The sequence below is a fragment of the Tubulanus polymorphus genome, chromosome 8, assembly GCF_964204645.1.
Source record: "Tubulanus polymorphus chromosome 8, tnTubPoly1.2, whole genome shotgun sequence".
NCBI lineage: Eukaryota > Metazoa > Nemertea > Palaeonemertea > Tubulaniformes > Tubulanidae > Tubulanus > Tubulanus polymorphus.
The window spans coordinates 13,816,108-13,836,149 of NC_134032.1; the positions used below are offsets into that span (position 1 = coordinate 13,816,108).

Below are 20,042 nucleotides of genomic sequence, written 5' to 3' on the forward strand. Positions count from 1 at the left end.
GGGGTTACTCTCAACTGTAATCTGGATGCGGATCCGGGGCCAGTAGGGCGCGGACCCAGTATAGCTGTTGCCGTAACCGTAAGATCGTCGGAGTGGGGTGGGCCGCGGATTGTAAGGGATTCCAAATCTCTTATACCAAAAAGGTCAATCCCTACTCCTATCACACAACTATATATGTGCTTCGATTTCCGATTTCAAAATCAAACCCCCTGTTTCGCTCCGGGCTGGTCGGGTGGTGGGTTTGTAAAGGGACACCAATTAGAAAAAAATCAAACGAAAGTCACAGGGTCAATCCCTATTTTAAGATCAAAAGGTTAGAAAGATCGTCTGGACCTAGTAGGAGTTCCACAGTGTTGGGGAGTTAAGATTTGATCTGCATTGTTCTCGCAGTTTGAATATATAACGGGTATGATATACAGGACACGTTTCGACCCAACCATCTAACCCGTAATTATTGAGTATTTCTTTATAATCTCTTACACAGAGTCCAGTACAAGAAAAAATGTCTGAAAACGAGAAACTATCGTTTAAAGATAAACGGAAGTACTTCGAGAAAGAGATCGAACACGCTTCCGGTCCGTCACAACGAGGCGGCGAGAAAAAGTTTTCATATCTATCCGAAGACGAGGTCGCCAAACTGAAACAAGAAAATGGTAAGATTAAAGAGGACCAGGGCAAAATTTTGATCAGTGTGTGGCTTAGCGTCGTGGTAAAGTCCTCGACTGCTACCTATGAGATTGTGGGTTCGAATCCCTGAATTCTGTCACCGTGGCGTCTGTTAGCGATATTCGTGTTATACTCCTAACTTTTTAAAATGCTTTTATTTTTCTCCGTAGTATTTAGTCTTTTTTTTGCAAAAACATTATTTTGTCCTCCACAAACCGTGGAATTACGTATCTCACATTATCTTATCTTTCTCACCTTTTACCCGCGAGTTACTAAATAAATCAGTATTTGCTATTAGAAAATGTATTGAATAAATCATCAAAATCTTCATCTAACCAAAGTAGGAGATCATGATTTTGGGTATGAATTACTGCTTCTTATTGAACTACGCTCATTTCGCTGTGGTTATCCTTACGAGTTCTTTTTACAGATAAGAAAATGTCAAACATGTCTCAAGAGGAGTTGAGAAAACGAGTTTCAGACGAAATGTCACGTGACGAAATGGATAAAATGATGTCCAGGTAAAGTTCATGATATCTCAGATATATCGATTTATATATGATCGATATATCGAAAGTGATTGGTACAATCGATATATCCGATCGATTTATGTAATTGATATTTTTGAAGTCATCGATATACGAAATATCTGAATGATTGATGAAATTGATTGAAAGATAATCGATATTTCAAATTGAATGATTATTCATCGATATTTCTGGTATTTCCGATTGACAAATAATGAAATTTCGATGATTGATACATCTGATTGATTGATTGATTGATTGATTGATTGATTGACCAAATTGATCAAATATATATATTTCTCCAACCCGCAGCTTCAATGTTGGAAAACGGTAAAAGTTCAATCGTGAATGTTGTAAAAAACAGAGTTTTGTGTTGTAGATTTTTGTTGTTTTCGCAAAAAAAATGTTTTTAATGTTTAGATCGATTTTGATGGTGTCGTTATCACGTGGCTGGTTTGTGACAATGTGGGTTCGAATCCTTGATTAATAGATTCATTTCAAAAATTAAGACATTGGAAAAAGGGCTGTCTGCGGTCACCATCCCCCAGGTGGACGCCTCTTTGTGGACAGTCCTAGCCCCATTGGTGCCCTTAAAGGAACCCTACAAAAAGGTTCTTTGAAGACCCTTTAGGGGTTCTCCCTGGGAGGCAAGCCCAAGAAACCATAAAGGTTCTTAGGTAGAACCCTTTGTTCTAAGAGTGTAGGCTGTGCGCTGTGCTCGGGATTGGTCCAAATCTAATAGAATCCAAAAAAACCAGATAGAAATTCGATAGGAATATATATTTTCAGAAATCAATGAAAAGACATATTTTCAATTTTAGTGAAAGCAAAAAATTATCACCTTCGGAAGAACGTCAGAAGGAATTAGAAAAACGCTCTGATTGGCGGAAAGCTCGTATCCAATCGTTAGAAGAGGATGCACTTAGAGCCCAGTTAGTCATGTCTAAAATCAAATCTAGTTCTTCATCAGCTAATCAGCCCGATCATAACGGTTAGTATTGAGTTTTTTAAACTTGGAACTAAATCGTTTTAATAATTCTTTCGTTAATTCAGTTAATGTGAATTCATTGGTTCAACTTTTGTTATTTCTGCATTTTAGATAACGATAAACCTGCGAACATTGTGACATCACCGGATAGTATACCAGACGAACAGGTCAGTATTTAACGGGTGTAGCGAAGAGGGGGTTAATTTCATTATCTATACTCGATAGAAATCGATTCGATGCTTTACGATGATGTGAGCATCGAAATTTTATAATAAAAAAAAAATTAAATGATCTTTTATCTTGTTCACCAAAATTTACTCCTTGCACACACGTACGTGCATGAGCCCAGGGTTCGAACACGTGAACTACGATGTGCAAAGCCCGCAAGTTTCCACTACACCACGGAGTTGATGTGAATAACGAGGTCTGGAAGTTTGTCTTGTATGAGGCCAGTGACCAGTCAATGCAGTGACCAGTCAAGCTTGGCAACTCTATTCACTAACAATACCAAGTTTTCCGCCAATAAAGAAACATTTCGGGCAATTTGAAAATATACAAGATAAGAATGAATGCTGATAGAATCTGATAACTGAAAATAAATCTGTATCACCGACCAGCAAGGTGTTAGATCGCAATTTATTTGAGGGGTCGTTGGAAGGTCCAGTAGTTTCACCGAATGTTTCCTGGGGCCAGTTTCACACTGATGGCCTAGATTTAAGATCAATATGAGATCACGGTTTTAGAGCAAATCTATCCAAGAATAGTCTTTAGATTTAGGACCACTTATGGACTTAAGTCACGACTGTGCAACTGGACCGTCCTAAGTGGAATTATCCGAACAAAATGCTATTCGTCACGGCGTATCGTAAAATCTGAATTCCGAATCGTTCTCTTTTTTTCATTCAACAACAGGCGCCGAATTTTCCTTCCGATTATAAACAGTTAAAAGTGAATCAACGCGAGGGCGAGAAAAAAGTGAAGGAAAAATCGCGAGTGGTCGGCGAGAATGTGGTTCGTAAAATAGAGGAACACATCGACGAGGAGACAGGCAAGAAAACACTGAGAACCGTCGAGTACGTCGAGAAAACTATAGAACATGAGGTAGGTTTAAACCGAAACCCTGTAATGCTGTAATATATGTATATGTGACAATAATGTATTTTCTATCTCTGTGCTCGAAATTTTGTAAAGAAATGGAGCAGCAATGTTAATGATAATAATGATTTAATTCCAACGCTCGATCTAAGTGCTCGTAGCCTTGCTATACGTTTCAAATATTGACCAAAATTGCCCTAAAATGTATCGCGAGCGCTTGGAGTCCCTGCTAGTAATGTAAGAGGTACAACGTTTCGAGTGATCTAAATATAAATGTTAGTTAATGATAATAATGATAATAATTTATTCAGCCTAAAATCCATATAAAATATGCTCATTGGCTTTCCATCATATATAAAAAAGCCTTGTTGCATCATAGTTGTTTAGGTATCATATTTGTTGTTGTTGTTGTTTTCAGGTTGAGACAACAGAACAACAAATCGTCGAGTTAGAATTAGCGAGTGATGTCAATACTAACGGAGATCTGTAACATACAGGTAATTATAAAACCACTTGAAATCTGGATCGGTCAGGTAGGTCGATGGGTCCCTCTCAATACCCTTCAAGATTGCATCGGACCTTCCCCATCGCTGCTAAAGTTTTGCCTAAGACCCCGCGTGTCTCCACGCCTACCACACTCGATCGCGGATCCTTGTGACTTGATCAACCTCGCATCCTCCAGACCAAACACTCTTAAATCTTTATCACTTGTGCCCGTGAGCCTCGACCCTTCAAACCCGATCGATTTCCCCAAGCGCAACTTTGACAAGGAGATCCTCACGAATCCCTTTCAACCCAAACCATCTAACTGGAAGGCGTTGCTGTAACCTACCGATTAAACAACTGTGAAATGGTTTATTGGGATAATAGCTCGTAGCTGCAACTAATTCACTCATTCTTTCTCTATTTCCAGGTGCTACAAACAGAGTTCGAAACTTCTCTCGATTTAGAAATAAAGACTGAAGAATTTCTAATTAAAGCAATATTTGATTAATTAAAGTTTGTAATAATCTAGTCTATAATTCACGCAATATGTATCATCAATTATTATAATTACTTTGTATTCAGTTATTAATACTTTGTATAATGTTTGTTTATTTAATCGATTTTCGATTTCAGATTTTTGGGTTTAAATTCGGGTTTTCCTGGTTTTTGTACAACAAAAAACAAATCGTTGAACGAAATTGGTTTTTTTAGTTCGATCGGTAAAATCGGTAGTATTTCGCCTGGAACGATCTCCCACCCCTTTTTTATTTCGTTTATTTTCAATCAACACCGAGAAGAAGATATCGCGTCTTCTTCATAAATCCTATGATTAGGGGTGGTAGGTTGTTAAAAAGATGTGATGTAGCTTTTTGTAAGATATTAGTTCAAATTTCAGCCCACCCTCGGTTTTGCAACCCTCCCCGCGTCGACTTTACCCCATTCCAAATCAACGTATCATTGTAAATATTCGAAGATCCCAGAATTTTGTAAATAAATAGTCTAGAAGTTCGAAATGTGAATTATTTAAGTTTTCGGGGTGACCTCTGTGTTTTTGAAGGTCATGTGAATCTTGTTATAAGAGGTATGAAGGGGAGGTGAGATACGTAGTCACTCGGACTGCAGCGGTGGATTATTAGCATTTGTAAATCGTCTATAGATTAAAGCTAATTGTTATATTAAAACTAGTCTGTAAATAAAACTATCGTGTGTTTAAAAACTGTATTAAAAACTATTAAACTGACGAATGATCGTGTACGCATGCGCCAAAATAAATTCGAACATTTCCTATCTATAAACAAACCATTTCCGTCTCAATTATGACTGGGCCTGCTGCTATTCCATTTCAACTTGGAAGTTCTCTGGGAGCTAGTTGATAATGACCCAAAAGACTCCAACAGAAGGCCATTCACTCGGCGTTAAGACGCCTGTAGGCAAAGGTCAAATGACAGGATGGAGGCAAACGAGGCTGAATTGTGAGCTCCTGGGCCTACTGGACCAGGATCCGAAACAACTCGACCCCAAACTCTACATCGAGCCCCGTTTTCACTACAATCCCACCAGCCATCACTGGAGCAGGACATGACTTGAGAATGATGCACTGCCGCCCGGCCAACCCTCGCCAAGAAAAAATGAAACCGTGTGCCCGTTGTGGTTGGTGTACTTCTAAAATAGTTGTTTTTGATAAATATTGCTTCGGTGTGGTCGGGTGAAGACTTGCTGTCATGTGCTGCCGCTGTGCATATGGTTAACGGTTTATATATGAACTAAATATGTTCCCTAACAGCCTATAATATGCTTACTGCGGCATGCCGCCTTTTGCACTTGAATAGACTGGTTGCCTGTCCATTTCGTGACCGGTCACCAGTCTAGCAATGGAATTGATCTCTGCCGGATCCGAACGAACCATCACTTCGGTTGAACTATGAAACAATATAGAAAGTTACCTTTTAGTATTACACCAACCTCGCTGAACGAAATAATTCGAACGAAGATTAACTCAAACTGTACAATATATCAAATAAAGCTGTTTCATAATCCGATAAAGTATCTGATAGCAGTGAAGTTTGTGAATAAATACAGGATTCGAACCCTACATTTCAGTGTAGACAAGTGGCGCCACCTGAACTGTCATGGTGTTTTTTATGGGGTCAATGGATTATTGTAGTAGTTTTGTATTTTGACACTGTACGTAAGTAATAATCTAGTACCTAGCTGGGCCGTTACTACGGCTGGTATTCAGACTATGCAAGTAAGGCCTTGAAATAATCTGGAGTCTACTTTTTGTATGGGATTAATTTTTTGGGGATATTTCGCATCTTTTTGAACACGACGGCCGGCGGTTGGTCCTAATCAGTAATCTATCTTATTCTTATTCCTTCGAGATTCGTTTTGGTTTTATCGGGTCGGGTTTCTCTTACTTGACCAGTGGAACCGTGCAGTCTGAATAAACCATCAGTTTTTTTTCATAATCTCGTTCTGACGTTCACACTGTAGGCCTACCCAAGTATTGGCAACAAGTCTATACTTCAAAGAAACTATCAACTAAATCAATTTTAACAATATTTTTCCAGGTCATGATTGTCATAAACCATTTTAAAAATACTACTAGTAAAGATAATGCAATGTGGTGTTTTTCTTATAGAATACAGACAGAATTGAACTGGTACCCGCCCATTGCCAACGTGGTAGAGCTTTACTAGTCTACTGGGATATCAGAGTATTATTGCGGTGTGGTTACTACTAGTCTATGATTACGATTATTGATTATTGATGGTTGTTATGGATTTAGCCAATGATGTCATCGATTCTTATCAGAAAAAGGTAAATTTATGAAACACGCCCACGGCACAGTTGGTAAACCTATCTCTAGTTGAGTTTGGTTTGATAATGATTTTGCTTCTTTTTGTTTTTAGATCGGGACATACGACAAACAGCTATGGGAAAAATGTGTGGAGCAGCAGGTCATCAAGGTGTGTGTCGTACATCATTGATATTGGGAGGGGAGCTGTTTAAAAAGGGAGTGACTAATACTGGGAGGGGAGCTGTTTAATAGGGAGTGACTGATATTGGGAGGGGAGCTGTTTTAAAGGGAGTGACTGATACTGGGGGGAGCTGTTTTAAAGGGAGTGACTGATATTGGGAGGGGAGCTGTTTAATAGGGAGTGACTGATACTGGGAGGGGAGCTGTTTAAAAGGGAGTGACTGATACTGGGGGGAGCTGTTTTAAAGGGAGTGACTGATATTGGGAGGGGAGCTGTTTTAAAGGGAGTGACTGATATTGGGAGGGGAGCTGTTTAAAAGGGAGTGACTGATACTGGGAGGGGAGCTGTTGAAAAGGGAGTGACTGATACTGGGAGGGGAGCTGTTTAAAAGGGAGTGACTGATACTGGGAGGGGAGCTGTTTAATAGGGAGTGACTGATATTGGGAGGGGAGCTGTTTAAAAAGGGAGTGACTGATACTGGGAGGGGAGCTGTTTTAAAGGAAGAGGGTTAGGCCGGGAGCAATGATTTGTTTTGTAAAATGAATCCTTCTAATTTTTCTTTATGCAGAGAATTCGTGGCATTGAAAATGTTCCGAAGAAAAAAAGCAAAGTGAAAGCGGAATTAATCGATGTCGACCTAGTCAGAGGTAACAAATTCCAACAGTGCCCGTCACACAGTTCTCAACTGGGTTCCACTTGTTTGGACTCAGTTTTACAGTTCTGTTACTAGTTCCCTGATTACCAGTTTTACAGTGCTGGACCCAGTTTCAATCAGAGTTCTGGACTGGGTTTCACAGCTCTGGACCCAGTTCCACAGTTCTGAACTCGCTACCAGTTTCACAAAAAGGATTAAGGCCTAAATCATTTTAAGGTAAACTGAATTACCCCCTGTAATGAAGAAATTAAATCGATTTAAGAGGAAACCTTTTTGTGAAACTGGGCCCTGGACCAGTTCCACTGTTCTTGGATGAAATTTGAGTCATAACCCTGACTCTAAGAATGGATCTGATTTTGAACAAGTGGGGAATCTGAAATCCATCTATAAGGTATTAGAATTAAGGTTTATAATTGTTTTTTTTTGTTTTATCACTTTGTTTAAGGTTCATCATTCCCGAAAGCTAAACCTCAGTTCTCATGGATAACGGTAGCACGGATGGGTCTACTGAGAGTTTGTTTACTGCCGTTCTTCTTCAGATGGTAAACTATAAAAATTCTACGCTATCATCTCCGCCGTATTTGCAGTATTTAGAATAATGACGTTTTCTTCCTGTAGGTGGCGTGAACAGACGTCCACAAAGTTCACTTTGTTACTGGTTTTAATGTATTTTGTACAGCTGGCATCTATTTCAGTATTCACTTTAACCAACGATAAATCTCAGGTAAGAATCTCTCTCTTTCTCTCTCTCTATGCCTGAAACCTGCACTCCTTCAGACAATCAGTGCTTAGATTATATCACCATTCTTTTAATTATTGACTTCATCTGTGTTCGGGACTTCTTTTATTGGGTCAACCTTTAAGCTCAGCAGAAATGAGAAACAAGGTATCAATTTTTTGAGCCTTTAATCGAAAATGAACTACAAACATCAAACATTAGACATTTTATCAGCGCACTTTCAAAAACTGATCGTCCACTATTCACATGTGTTCAGAACATCACCAGAGTCATTTTTGATTGCCCACACTTCACTTGTGTTCAGTGCTTCACCTGAGATATTTCTAATTGAAAATAAACTACAAACACCAGAAATTATACATTTCATCAGCATACTTTCAAAAACTGATCGTCCACACTTCTATGGTAAATGTCTGAAGTGGAATAATCCTTGATATTGGCTTATTTCAATGATGAGTACTGAGTAATGCATTATATTTACGCGTTAGTCTAAAGAGTAAATAAATGCGTTGTTATTTCAGAATGTAACCGTCACTGATGTATTAACACCTATTTCAATGATGAGTACTGAGTAATGCATTATATTTACTCGTTAGTCTAATGAGTAATAAATGTGTTGTTATTTCAGAACGTAACTGTCACTGATGTATTAACACCTATTTTACTCATGTTGTTTATGAGTATCGTACACGCTCAAATCGTATCGACTCATTTCAACCATCACCGATCTCACAGAGGCGTTACCGCCGCTAGCAACAGCAGGAGAACGTCGACGTAAGTTTCTGAATCGTTTTATTCTGACAATTTCGTGCTGAAGATAATTATATCGTGTATCCTGCAGTGCGATGTATAGTGCAAGTACTCTGTATAATGCAAGTACTCTGTATAATGCAAGTACTCTGTATAATGCAAGTACTCTGTATAATGCAAGTACTCTGCATAATGCAAGTACTCTGTATAATGCAAGTACTCTGTATAATGCAAGTACTCTGTATAATGCAAGTACTCTGTATAATGCAAGTACTCTGTATAATGCAAGTACTCTGTATAATACAAGTACTCTGTATAATGCAAGTACTCTGTATAATGCAAGTACTCTGTATAATGCAAGTACTCTGTATAATGCAAGTACTCTGTATAATGTAAGTACTCTGTAAAATGCAAGTACTCTGTATAATGCAAGTACTCTGTATAATGCAAGTACTCTGTATAATGCAAGTACTCTGTATAATGCAAGTACTCTGTATAATGCAAGTACTCTGCATAATGCAAGTACTCTGTATAATGCAAGTACTCTGTATAATGCAAGTACTCTGCAGTGCTAAAGTAACAGTAATTGAATTTCTATAGTGCCCTTTTCACTGTGATACATACTATGTTCAACGGCGCTTTCCATTAAATTGGTAATTATTACCCCCAGCCTATAACTCTTAAACATTTATCAATCATCTCTCCCTGATGAGAATTAACATCCGAGCAACTCTATCAATGCTGATAAGTGATATGAAATATTTTGAGTTAATGCGAGAAATAGAACATTACACCAAAATTAAGCTTGAAGTTTCTGTATTCTCTAACTAGTTATCAGTCATCTCTCCCTGTGTGGAGAAGTAACATTCGTAACATTGCGTCAACCTCGCAGTACAGTGTATAACTGATGTACCACTATTGCGTCAACCTCGCAGTATAGTGTATAACTGATGTACCACTATTGCGTCAACCTCGCAGTACAGTGTATAACTGATGTACCACTATTGCGTCAACCTCGCAGTACAGTGTATAACTGATGTACCACTATTGCGTCAACCTCGCAGTACAGTGTATAACTGATGTACCACTATTGCGTCAACCTCGCAGTACAGTGTATAACTGATGTACCACTATTGCGTCAACCCTGCAGTACAGTGTATAACTGATATACCACTATTGCGTCTACCCTGCAGTACTAATGTATAACTGATGTACCACTATTGCGTCAACCCTGCAGTACAGTGTATTACTGATGTACCACTATTGCGTCAACCCTGCTGTACTAATGTATTACTGATGTACCACTATTGCGTCAACCCTTCAGTACTAATGTATTACTGATGTACCACTATTGCGTCAACCCTGCAGTACTAATGTATTACTGATGTACCACTATTGCGTCTACCCTGCAGTACTAATGTATAACTGATGTACCACTATTGCGTCAACCCTTCAGTAATAATGTATTACTGATGTACCACTATTGCGTCAACCCTTCAGTACTAATGTATTACTGATGTACCACTATTGCGTCAACCCTGCTGTACTAATGTATTACTGATGTACCACTATTGCGTCTACCCTGCAGTACTAATGTATTACTGATGTACCACTATTGCGTCAACCCTGCAGTACTAATGTATTACTGATGTACCACTATTGCGTCAACCCTGCAGTACTAATGTATAACTGATGTACCACTATTGCGTCAACCCTTCAGTACTAATGTATTACTGATGTACCACTATTGCGTCAACCCTGCAGTACTAATGTATTACTGATGTACCACTATTGCAGTACAGTGTTTAACTGATGTACAAATATAAGAGGGCGCATGCACTGAAAGGGTAAATGTGCTTCAGAAAAAAGAGAAATTTACAACATTTTGGGGATATTTTGCTAAATTTTTGGAGTACGTTTGATAAATGAAGTTCAAGATTTAAAATATTTATGTTTTTATTTACAGATCTTCAAAATCGACGAAATCTCGAAAAACAAACGCGACAAATGATGTAGACACCGGAGGAGGAGGAACTGGTGGAGGGAATGATGAGAAAGGCAGCAGCAGGAGCAGCAGCAGGCGATATTCTCTCAAAAACAGTAAACTGCATTCGTCGAAGGAATCGTTGAGATTGTCGCGATATTCGAAAAAATCATATGACTCGGACCCGTCGTCTAGTCGGTCGTCGCGGTCGTCACGACGACCGGAAATAACGATCAGCGCGTTGGCGACCGGCGTCGTCGACGACGTGCGTTTGAAAGCGTCGACGAAGTCGTTGATTTTACCGGCTGAAATAAAAAAAGCGGAAAATGAAAATCACGGCGTGGAAATAGAGAGCGAAAAAGAGCAGGAATTGTGCGAGTATAAATCACGCGACGGGGAACAGGAAGTGAGCGGTAACTATGACGAATCACTATCAGTATTAACCGAACCGATTGTTGAAACGGTCGGTGAAATCATTCTGCCTAGCAACGATGACAACAATGATTTATTTCGTTTAAACGATAGCGACGGATTATCAATAGCCGTACGTCATCGTCGCCGTGGCAACAACAACGACGATGACTCGATCGTTAAGACGAATTGTTGCCATAGCGATCAACATAGCGACGAAACAAAAAATGATAGCAGCATCGAGGCGGATCGCGCGGTCGCAACGACGATGACTACGATAGATACGGTGACCGTAGCGACGGTAGCTACGGATGTCGGTAGTCGTCGCGGGACGGTGAATAATGTACGTCGGCGTCGACCTCGCAGTAAAACTAACGAATCAAAACGCATCTCATCGGATAATCTGACGGTCGATGACGACATGAAGGAAAGCTGCACGGGTCAAACGAGTTCGTGTGAATCAGAGATTGAAATACCGGTTACACCTTCATCAGTGCGAGTAAGTGTGTGTGAGTGTGTGTGAGGTCGCTTATTGAGACCTCTCACTGTGAGAGACCTCTACTATTGAGAGGCTGCTTAGGGAGGTCGCTCATTGAGGCCTCTAAACTGTGACACCTGTTATTGAGAGGCTGCTCAGGGAGGTCGCTCATTGAGGCCTCTTACTGTATGCTCTCTTAACCTTTTAATCTGATACCTCTAGACTTTTGAGTGAGGTCACTCATTGAGACCTCTTTGATTGATGAGGTCACTTCATCTAGCTGTGTGACCTCTTAATCTCTCAACTTCAAGACCTCTTTCATTGAGAGACTGCTTAGTGAGATCACTCGTTGAGACCTATCTTTGAGAATGTTTTAAGTGATTTTTCTAAGGGAAACCTCAGTTGAGACCTCTAACCCTAACCTCTCGGCCTCATTACTCAGACGGGATCTCTCAGTGAGGCCTCTCAGCAGCAGGACCTCTCTCGGCCTCTCCCCATTGCGTGTGTGATTCCTGATCAACTGCATGATGCAAAAATTAAATTTTGCTATTGTGACCGTAATTGAATTTTTATCTAATCAATTAATAAACTTATTAATTATAATTTAAAATCAAAAATGAAACGACACATTGCTTTAAACGTTTTAATTTCTATCGTTCCGTTTTATAAATGAATTTAGAATATTTTCTGTTATTTCGAGAATCGTCGTCGTCGTCGTTGCGTTTGTGAATGTTTTGTGTGTTGTTTTTATTTTACAGAAATTTCCTCACGTTGTTCGACGTCACATATTGGATAGTTCATCCGACGTCAGTATTCACACTAATCCTTTAATCCCCTGCCGGATTATAAAAACTACTGTCTCTCTATAATCCTATTTAATCCTCTCCGCTGATGGATTATTTATATTTATACATATATATGTATAGAGAGACGCAGGCGCACAGTAACGCCCCCTATATACTGACTGACTGTACTGACATGCTATGAACGCTCTTCGCTATTTGAAATTAAATCGAATTTGCTTGTTTTCGATGAAGCCCCGGTTTCACAGTTATCAGTTGGATTCGAACTCTGAAAATGAACTGATTTCGACCTTTAGGGTTTGAATGCGATTGTAAGGGTTGAAGTCATCGGAAATGAACGACTTTAGACTGTAGATATTCGACTTTTGAGTCAGTTGACAATGAACTGATTTCAAGTTTGAGTCATTTAAATCTAGAGTTAGGTAATGGAAAAGAACTGATTTTGTTGAGTTTATGTCTTTTGACTGTTGACTTTACATGATTTGTGACTATATAATCGCTGTTACTCGATATTAGTCCAATGACTTTTAACTCTACAGTCAAATGACTTAAACTCTACTGTGAAAATTGGTTCATGGCCAACTGTAGAGTCAAATTTAGTTCATTTTCAATGAAATATTAAACTCACAACTGTGAAATTATGGGTACTGTGATTTTAGCTGCGATGATTCGTTAATATTTTGCTTTGTTGATTCAAATGCTTTGCTCTCTATATCCCCCCCCCCCAAATTCAATCTCTGCCCTGCCCACTGATGATTTGATTAAAATAATTTATAATTTTCTTAAATCTGATTTTGCTGTAAATTTACAGAACAATTTCCGTCGGCCCTCAGAATCCGAGGTACTATTTTCTGGGTGGAAGAATACACTATGTAGTTCGTAGTAGCCGCTTTATGCCTATGGTCAGAAAGTAGATCCTGATTATGCGTATCAATCCACCGCGCTATCGCTTGATGCATGTTTTAATAGCAATCTCGTTTGGTTCCGGTATGTGAAATCTAGGAATTGATGAGGGAAACAATTTTGCTTGGAATTTTAGCCTAGCTTGCTCTATCAACAGTCGAACAAATATTCTAGGATATACTTCTAGGTTTAGGTGACCCTTACTGGTGGTTCTAGGATATAGGTAACCCTAGCTGGCTTTTGCAGGGTCTGGGGTTGTGGGTTAGCTGGCTTGATTAGCTCCCGATTATATGTCACCCGATAAAAAACTGAAATTTCAAAATTTCTGTCGATTACAAACAGTTGTATTTCAAATGGATGATAGTTGGAGTAAAATGTGACCACTCTGATGTGTTGTATATGTTTATAGGGACCGATGTCGGAGAACGAATGGGACCGGATGAATTCCGATATGGCTACGTCGGATACGAGCTCGTGTACGAGCGGCAGTGAACTCTCAGACGATCACGAAACTTCATCTCACGACGATCCGTTTAATTTAGAACATCACAGCAGCGTTCAATTCGTAAGTACCTGGCGTTCAATTCGTAAGTACCTGGCATTCTATTCGTAAATACCTGGCGTTCTATTTGTAAGTACCTGGCGTTCTATTCGTAAGTACCTGGCGTTCTATTCGTAAGTACCTGGCATTCACTTCTTGATAAATAGGTTGTTCAAATTCGTGAGTACCTAGCATTCAATTCTTGATCACTAGGATGTTCTAGTTCATGAGTACTTGGCGTTCAATTCTTGATCACTAGGGTTGTTCTAGTTCATGAGTACTTGGCGTTCAATTCTTGACCACTAGGGTGTTCTAGTTCATGAGTACTTGGCGTTCAATTCTTGATCGCTAGGGTGTTCCAGTTCATAAGTACTTGGCGTTCAAATCTTAGTTTACTAGGGTATTGCAATTTGTAATTTACAGTATCTTGCATTAAACAAGAGTTTTCCAATCTGTAGATATCTTACGTTCAATATCTGGTGTTCAATTCTTAAATATAAGGGTGTTCACATTGCAGCATATCATGTACATATGTTTTATATTGTAGACTGGCACTGTTATTCATAGTTCTCATACTCAAGCGCATGATAGAGGTAAATATATTAGAATTCTGTGTTACATGTTATCGATTGAGGATTTTACTAAAATCCCCGTAGTGGATCGGATACGGAGGGGAGGGGGGTTAAGCTTTTGAGTAGTTTCTCTCCCCAGCGGGGGGAGTGGGGAGTACAGCCACAAACAATCAACAATCAAACCAATAATATAAATAATCCATGAATACATTTTACCTCTTTATCTATGTTTGATGATATCTCATACACTGTAGATGATATGAAAATGTTTGATGAAGCGCTCGGTCCGTATAAAAATCCCGCTCTATGAGTGAAAAAATGTCCGAAAAGTAACCTTGACATGACTGGTATAGACTGATATTATTCTTGGTATTTCGAGTTAATGAACAAGACCCACAGTTGATAATTTAACAATTTATTCTGACGGTTTTCGAAGTTTTTACTTAATTTCAGCATCAGAAAAACATTTCACTGATGATGAAGTTTTGATTAAACTCATCATGAGAAAAATGAAAATTTTCATTGTCGGTGAAAATGAATTTTGTTTCTCCGATGATGAAGTTTAGTAAAAACTTTGACAAAACTGTCAGAATAAATTGTTAAACCATCGACTATGTGTTTAGCTGATTATCACCCTTGAAATAGGAGTTTATTCAATGGTTCAACTATATCCGAAGTATTATCTTCTGTTCAGGAGAATAACGTCTCGAGGAAACTTTTCAGACTGAATTTTTCATTCTCTGCCTGGGATTCCTATACGATATTAGAGAGTTTGAGCGCAATGAAGTTTCCGGTTATTCTAGAACTGTAAGCGCCGCCGCTGAATATTATGCGGTTGTTTATATTTGCAGTGAGTTGTTATATTTGGGAAGATGAAGACTGTAAGAAAGTGGATTTAACAGTTTTAGACATCGGCTGGACGATTATTCAAAGAGTCGACAAAATGCCCGAAACATCCGACTACCTCATACTTGGATGGGTACTATCCGTCACCATGGCAATCATACCGGCGATATTCCGTTGCTACGTTAATCGCGGCCGATTGTTGGAGTTGGACGCTACCGCGGCTGCCGGTGTCGGTAACACTAATAGAGGGTTGATGAACGTGTTGTACGATACGTCGTGGCAAACGTGGTTGTTGATTTTACACGGGATGTTTCTGCGTCTCGGTTTGGGTTTTATATTCTTCTTTCTGTTGTCGGTCGCCGAACGAACTTTCAAACAGGTACGAAAAATTTGTTCTTAAACGCCTGCTCTTGTCGTAGAGGTAACTTCACGGGGTTCCTACAACTCCTTGATTCCTTATGAAGTCCTTCTAAACAGAAAATGCTTTTACAGGTGCTTGAAATTCCATTAAGTTTAGTAAAATGCCTGAAACACCTTTAAAGCTCCTTCAATTTGTTTAGAATTGGCCAATTAGAAATGTTTGTAATTGTTAAGTAAACTCTGCCTAAATCAGTACAATCGGCAACAACATTTTTTTACCCAATCAAAAACGTTAGTTCCGTTAGTGTATAGGATAACAATTTGCTCTGGTTTTCTGAGATAGAGAACTGATTTAGGAAGAGTCTACAGTAATTGAGATTTGAAATCGATGCAGACGCTTCCTATAAAACTCCTTATATTCAGAAATGATCTGTAACGACCGTTTAATTTGAATAATTTCAGCGATTGTTGTACGCGAAACATTTCTGTTATTTGACGTCGTCACGGCGAGCACGGAAATACGATTTGCCTCATTTCCGTTTGAACAAAGTGCGTAATATCAAAACGTGGTTATCATTGAGGTCATATTTAAAGGTAACAAACAATTCTTATCTTCTTATTTCATTTTGAATGATAAATGTTTCTTTTATTATCGAAAATTTTGGTATCGCTCTTCGGTACTCTTCCCCTTCAAACTATGTGCTGATAAAATCTCTTACATCTGGAGCCCGTTCCATAGTCGAGACTTAAGTTGAAAAATGATCTTAAATTTTAAGACTGGTCTTAAGTTGTTAGATTGGCTATAGAACTAAGATAGTCTTAGACTGGTCTTAAGTCTAAGCCACGACTATGGAACCGGGCCCTGGTGTAAAAAATTCGTGAATTTTCGCTCATGTTTGTAGTTTCAATAGATACAATGATTTTCAATAGATGATGTCTCTCAGGTGGAAGTACTGACCACATGTGAAGTGTAGATGATCAGTTTTAGAAAGTGTGTTGATAAAATGTCTGATGTTTGGTGTTTGTAGTTCATTATGAATCAAAAATGTCTCAAGTGAAATCCTGAATGCGTGTGAAGCCTGGACTTTCTAAAATTTGGAGGGTCTAAGGGGTGTACAGTGTCCATCCAAGCTGCTGATTATGATACCTGCAATCTAATATATTGAGCTATGAATGATTAATTTTGAATATTTGTATCTTAACAGAAACGTGGCCCTCAGAGATCCGTAGACGTCATCGTATCGGCTTCATTTCTACTGGCTGTAACTCTTGTCGCCCTGATGTGTGTGCAGGTAGATTATTAACCTTCTCTCCCCTACTTCCTACAATGAACTCCTCTCAACATTAACCCTCTCTCCTCCACTCCCTTTAAACGATGGTTTAAATATAAACTATCAATTCTTTCCTTCTAGTTATTGAAGGAAACAGAATCATTTTTGGACGAACTTTACAATTGGGAACTAGTTCTCTGGTGCTTATCATTGGCGACTTATCTGTTGAGATTCATGACGCTCGGGACGAAAATCAACCGCAAATATAGAAACTTATCAGTTCTTATCACTGAACAGGTAAAAAGTACAATTCAGTTATGGACATAAATATCCTCAAGTCTCGGTGGGAAGATCATTTTTTTGGCTACCCAGAAAATACCGAGATGACTTCGGTGATGTGGTGATGATTTAACGGAGTTTGACAGAATTGAGAAATATTTTTGAATTTGTACTTTCAGATCAATCTATATTTGCACATGGAACAAAAACCTCATAAGAAGGAGGAGCTGATGTTGGCTAATAACGTATTAAAATTAGCTGAGGATTTGTTAAAGGTAGGTTACAAATTTCAGTTTCATTTCTCTTTTCAGATCACTCCACGATTGAATTGTTGATTAACCGGTATTGTCTATTTGTAGGAATTGGAAAGTCCGTTTAAAATATCCGGTTTATCGGCGAATCCGTTCCTGTATAATCTGACTAAAGTAATAATTCTGTCGGCGTTCTCGGCCGTTCTAACCGAACTTCTCGGATTCAAATTGAAACTTTATAAGATCAAAATTAAAACTTAAAACGCTAATGATGATTGAGCAGTTAAAAGAGTGTTTGGCACCGACTGGCGTTCATGTATGTAGCTTGGCGTCAGGGATTCAAACCCGATGGTTATCCTGCTCAGATAGACCCAGTGCGTGTACAGTTGCGCATTGCACATTGTGGTGATGTGTCACGTATCTAAATGGGTTTTTCAGATTCGTAACTGGAGTGTTTAATTCTGTAAGTGGATGTCTTGCATCTGTAGTGGATGTCTTGCATCTGTAAGTGGATGTCTTGCATCTGTAACTGGATGTCTTGCATCTGTAAGTGGATATCTTGCATCTGTAACTGGATGTCTTGCATCTGTAAGTGGATGTCTTGCATCTGTAACAGGATGTCTTGCCTCTGTAATTAGATGTCTGGATTCTGTAACTGGATGTCTGGCATCTGTAATTGGATGTCTTGGATCTGTAACTGGATGTCTTGCCTCTGTAATTAGATGTCTGGATTCTGTAACTGGATGTCTGGCATCTGAAATCGGATGTCTGGCATCTGTAATCGGATGTCTGGCATCTGTAATTGGATGTCTGGATTCTGTAACTGGGTGCCTTGCACCTATAATTGTCTCGCACCTCCGTAGCCGAGGTATCACTGTAACACCTCCAACACACTATAGCAGTATTGTAGATTACAACTACCGTAAGAGCTGTATCGGCCAGTAGTATTGTGACCGCATTTTGTTAAGTAATAGAATTTGTCGCTAAATATAGACCGGACTGGTCATTTGAGATTAGTGTGAGTAATTTATTTAAGCAGAGCCGCTATCTATCAGTGGTTTGTATGTACCTATGTGTCGGTGTAACTGGGGTCTGTTTTGAAGTGTGAACATTGGATCTATTTTGATGCGTGACTTATCGTATGTTTTGATGCGGGGATGGGGGTCTATTTGGAGGAGGTCTCGAGCGAGCGGGACGGGGTATATTTAGTGATGTGTGAATGTAAATGGGGGGATATATTTTCTATTCGAGCCCCCTTTATTTACAACCTATTTGTGTGTTGTTCAATTGTGCCAAACTTTATTCTATCGTGTGTGTATTTTTGTCCAAATTTTGTGACGGACAGTTTGTAACCCCGCCCCCGAGAAAATGTGAACATTACCTTAGTTTTAGGATTGAATTCATTTCTCCTATAATTTTGCTTGTGATAACCCCCCTCCCCCCTCTTTTTGTATTATTCATTATTATATAAACTATGTGTGATCTAATTTAAACCTTGTTCGATGGTTATTATTAAGATAGAGGGCGCCTACCCCCAAATCAGATCTGAGAACATGGGTGCATCTAGGAAAATGGAAGGATGGGGTCCAGAAGAAAATAATAGGCTTTTCTCGGATAAAGCAGTCATGTCGAAGTACACAAATGAGGTTCCATCCTCAATATTAAGATGTTCTTTACGAAATAGTTGCTAAAAAGATACAAATTCCAATGAATATCATATTTGTGGGTTTTTGCTATCTCGGTCTTGCCGAAAAGGGCAAAGAGCGCCACCTAAATCCTTCCCACTGGGGAAAAAATCCTGGACTGGCTTTGAGTAAAAGGGATTTGATTTAAGGCCGACTCAACAGTATTTTTAGAATTTATTCATTTATTTATTTAACAATCAGTAGAACTGATATTTGTGCATTTCATTGTATTAGTACCCTGGTATTTATATTTGAATCAAAATTTAAACAAATGTGCCGACATCAGGGGCACTCTTCATTATTACTACTATTGGGGGCAGACGGACATCAGTTCCCGTTTATACCACCAGAGGGCATGGCAAGTCTTATAGCCCTCTAGTTGTTTAATATTGTATTTATGATTTAATACCTGTAGGACTGTCGTAGGTTTTGTTTGCTGTATTCTAATCAAATAAAACTGTTCAAGAAAATCTTTCGAGTTGTTGAGATTATTTTTTTAGGCTCGAGGAATCAGAAGATATCATTCCAGTGATACGTCGACGACTTATCCAAATTCGTAATTCAAAAATAAAACTTAAGACTAAAAAATAGTGATGGCTCATCCAAAATGATAACTTAACTTAGGCCAAAAAATTGATACATTGTTTCTCATTTCTGCCAAGCTTATAAGTTGAATTGGCTGGCCACCTATCAACCCTGTGTACATACTTAACTTTTAAATTCATGATCAAGCTACCCATATAACAGACCGGGCAGTTTTAGAAATGAACT

At 38.9% G+C, this 20,042-nt stretch overlaps 2 protein-coding genes across 12 annotated transcripts in view; both read left to right on the plus strand.

Annotated features, from left to right (window-relative positions):
• The window catches only part of LOC141909853 (protein scribble homolog), a 47,496-nt gene extending 42,450 nt beyond the window's left edge, over window positions 1–5,046 (plus strand). For 6 of the 7 annotated variants that reach the window (XM_074800502.1, XM_074800505.1, XM_074800506.1 and 3 more), the window contains 8 exons: window positions 485–653; window positions 1,097–1,187; window positions 1,506–1,523; window positions 2,015–2,184; window positions 2,293–2,348; window positions 3,094–3,282; window positions 3,695–3,773; window positions 4,190–5,046. In XM_074800502.1, coding sequence (XP_074656603.1) covers window positions 485–653; window positions 1,097–1,187; window positions 1,506–1,523; window positions 2,015–2,184; window positions 2,293–2,348; window positions 3,094–3,282; window positions 3,695–3,766 — 765 coding nt within the window. In that variant the 3' untranslated portion in view covers window positions 3,767–3,773; window positions 4,190–5,046. The remainder of the gene's footprint in view (window positions 1–484; window positions 654–1,096; window positions 1,188–1,505; window positions 1,524–2,014; window positions 2,185–2,292; window positions 2,349–3,093; window positions 3,283–3,694; window positions 3,774–4,189) is intronic. The other variant, XM_074800503.1, reaches the window with a different exon arrangement.
• An 846-nt stretch (window positions 5,047–5,892) lies between these two features.
• Window positions 5,893–19,724, plus strand: LOC141909641 (protein PHTF2-like). Of its 5 annotated transcripts, none has more exons than XM_074800176.1 (18): window positions 5,893–5,946; window positions 6,404–6,582; window positions 6,675–6,731; window positions 7,312–7,390; window positions 7,844–7,940; window positions 8,017–8,122; window positions 8,766–8,911; window positions 10,854–11,781; window positions 12,519–12,566; window positions 13,375–13,404; window positions 13,876–14,031; window positions 14,555–14,600; window positions 15,431–15,804; window positions 16,248–16,379; window positions 16,991–17,077; window positions 17,198–17,353; window positions 17,515–17,610; window positions 17,695–19,724. In XM_074800176.1, exons 2-18 carry the CDS (start codon window positions 6,532–6,534, stop codon window positions 17,845–17,847), a joined length of 2,742 nt encoding a protein of 913 aa, XP_074656277.1. In that variant the 5' UTR covers window positions 5,893–5,946; window positions 6,404–6,531; the 3' UTR covers window positions 17,848–19,724. The 5 variants fall into 5 exon arrangements, with proteins under 5 accessions (XP_074656277.1, XP_074656276.1, XP_074656278.1 ...); XM_074800175.1 differs by having other exon boundaries at window positions 5,894–5,950; XM_074800177.1 differs by lacking the exon at window positions 13,375–13,404 and having other exon boundaries at window positions 5,894–5,950.
• The last annotated feature ends 318 nt before the right edge of the window (window positions 19,725–20,042 follow it).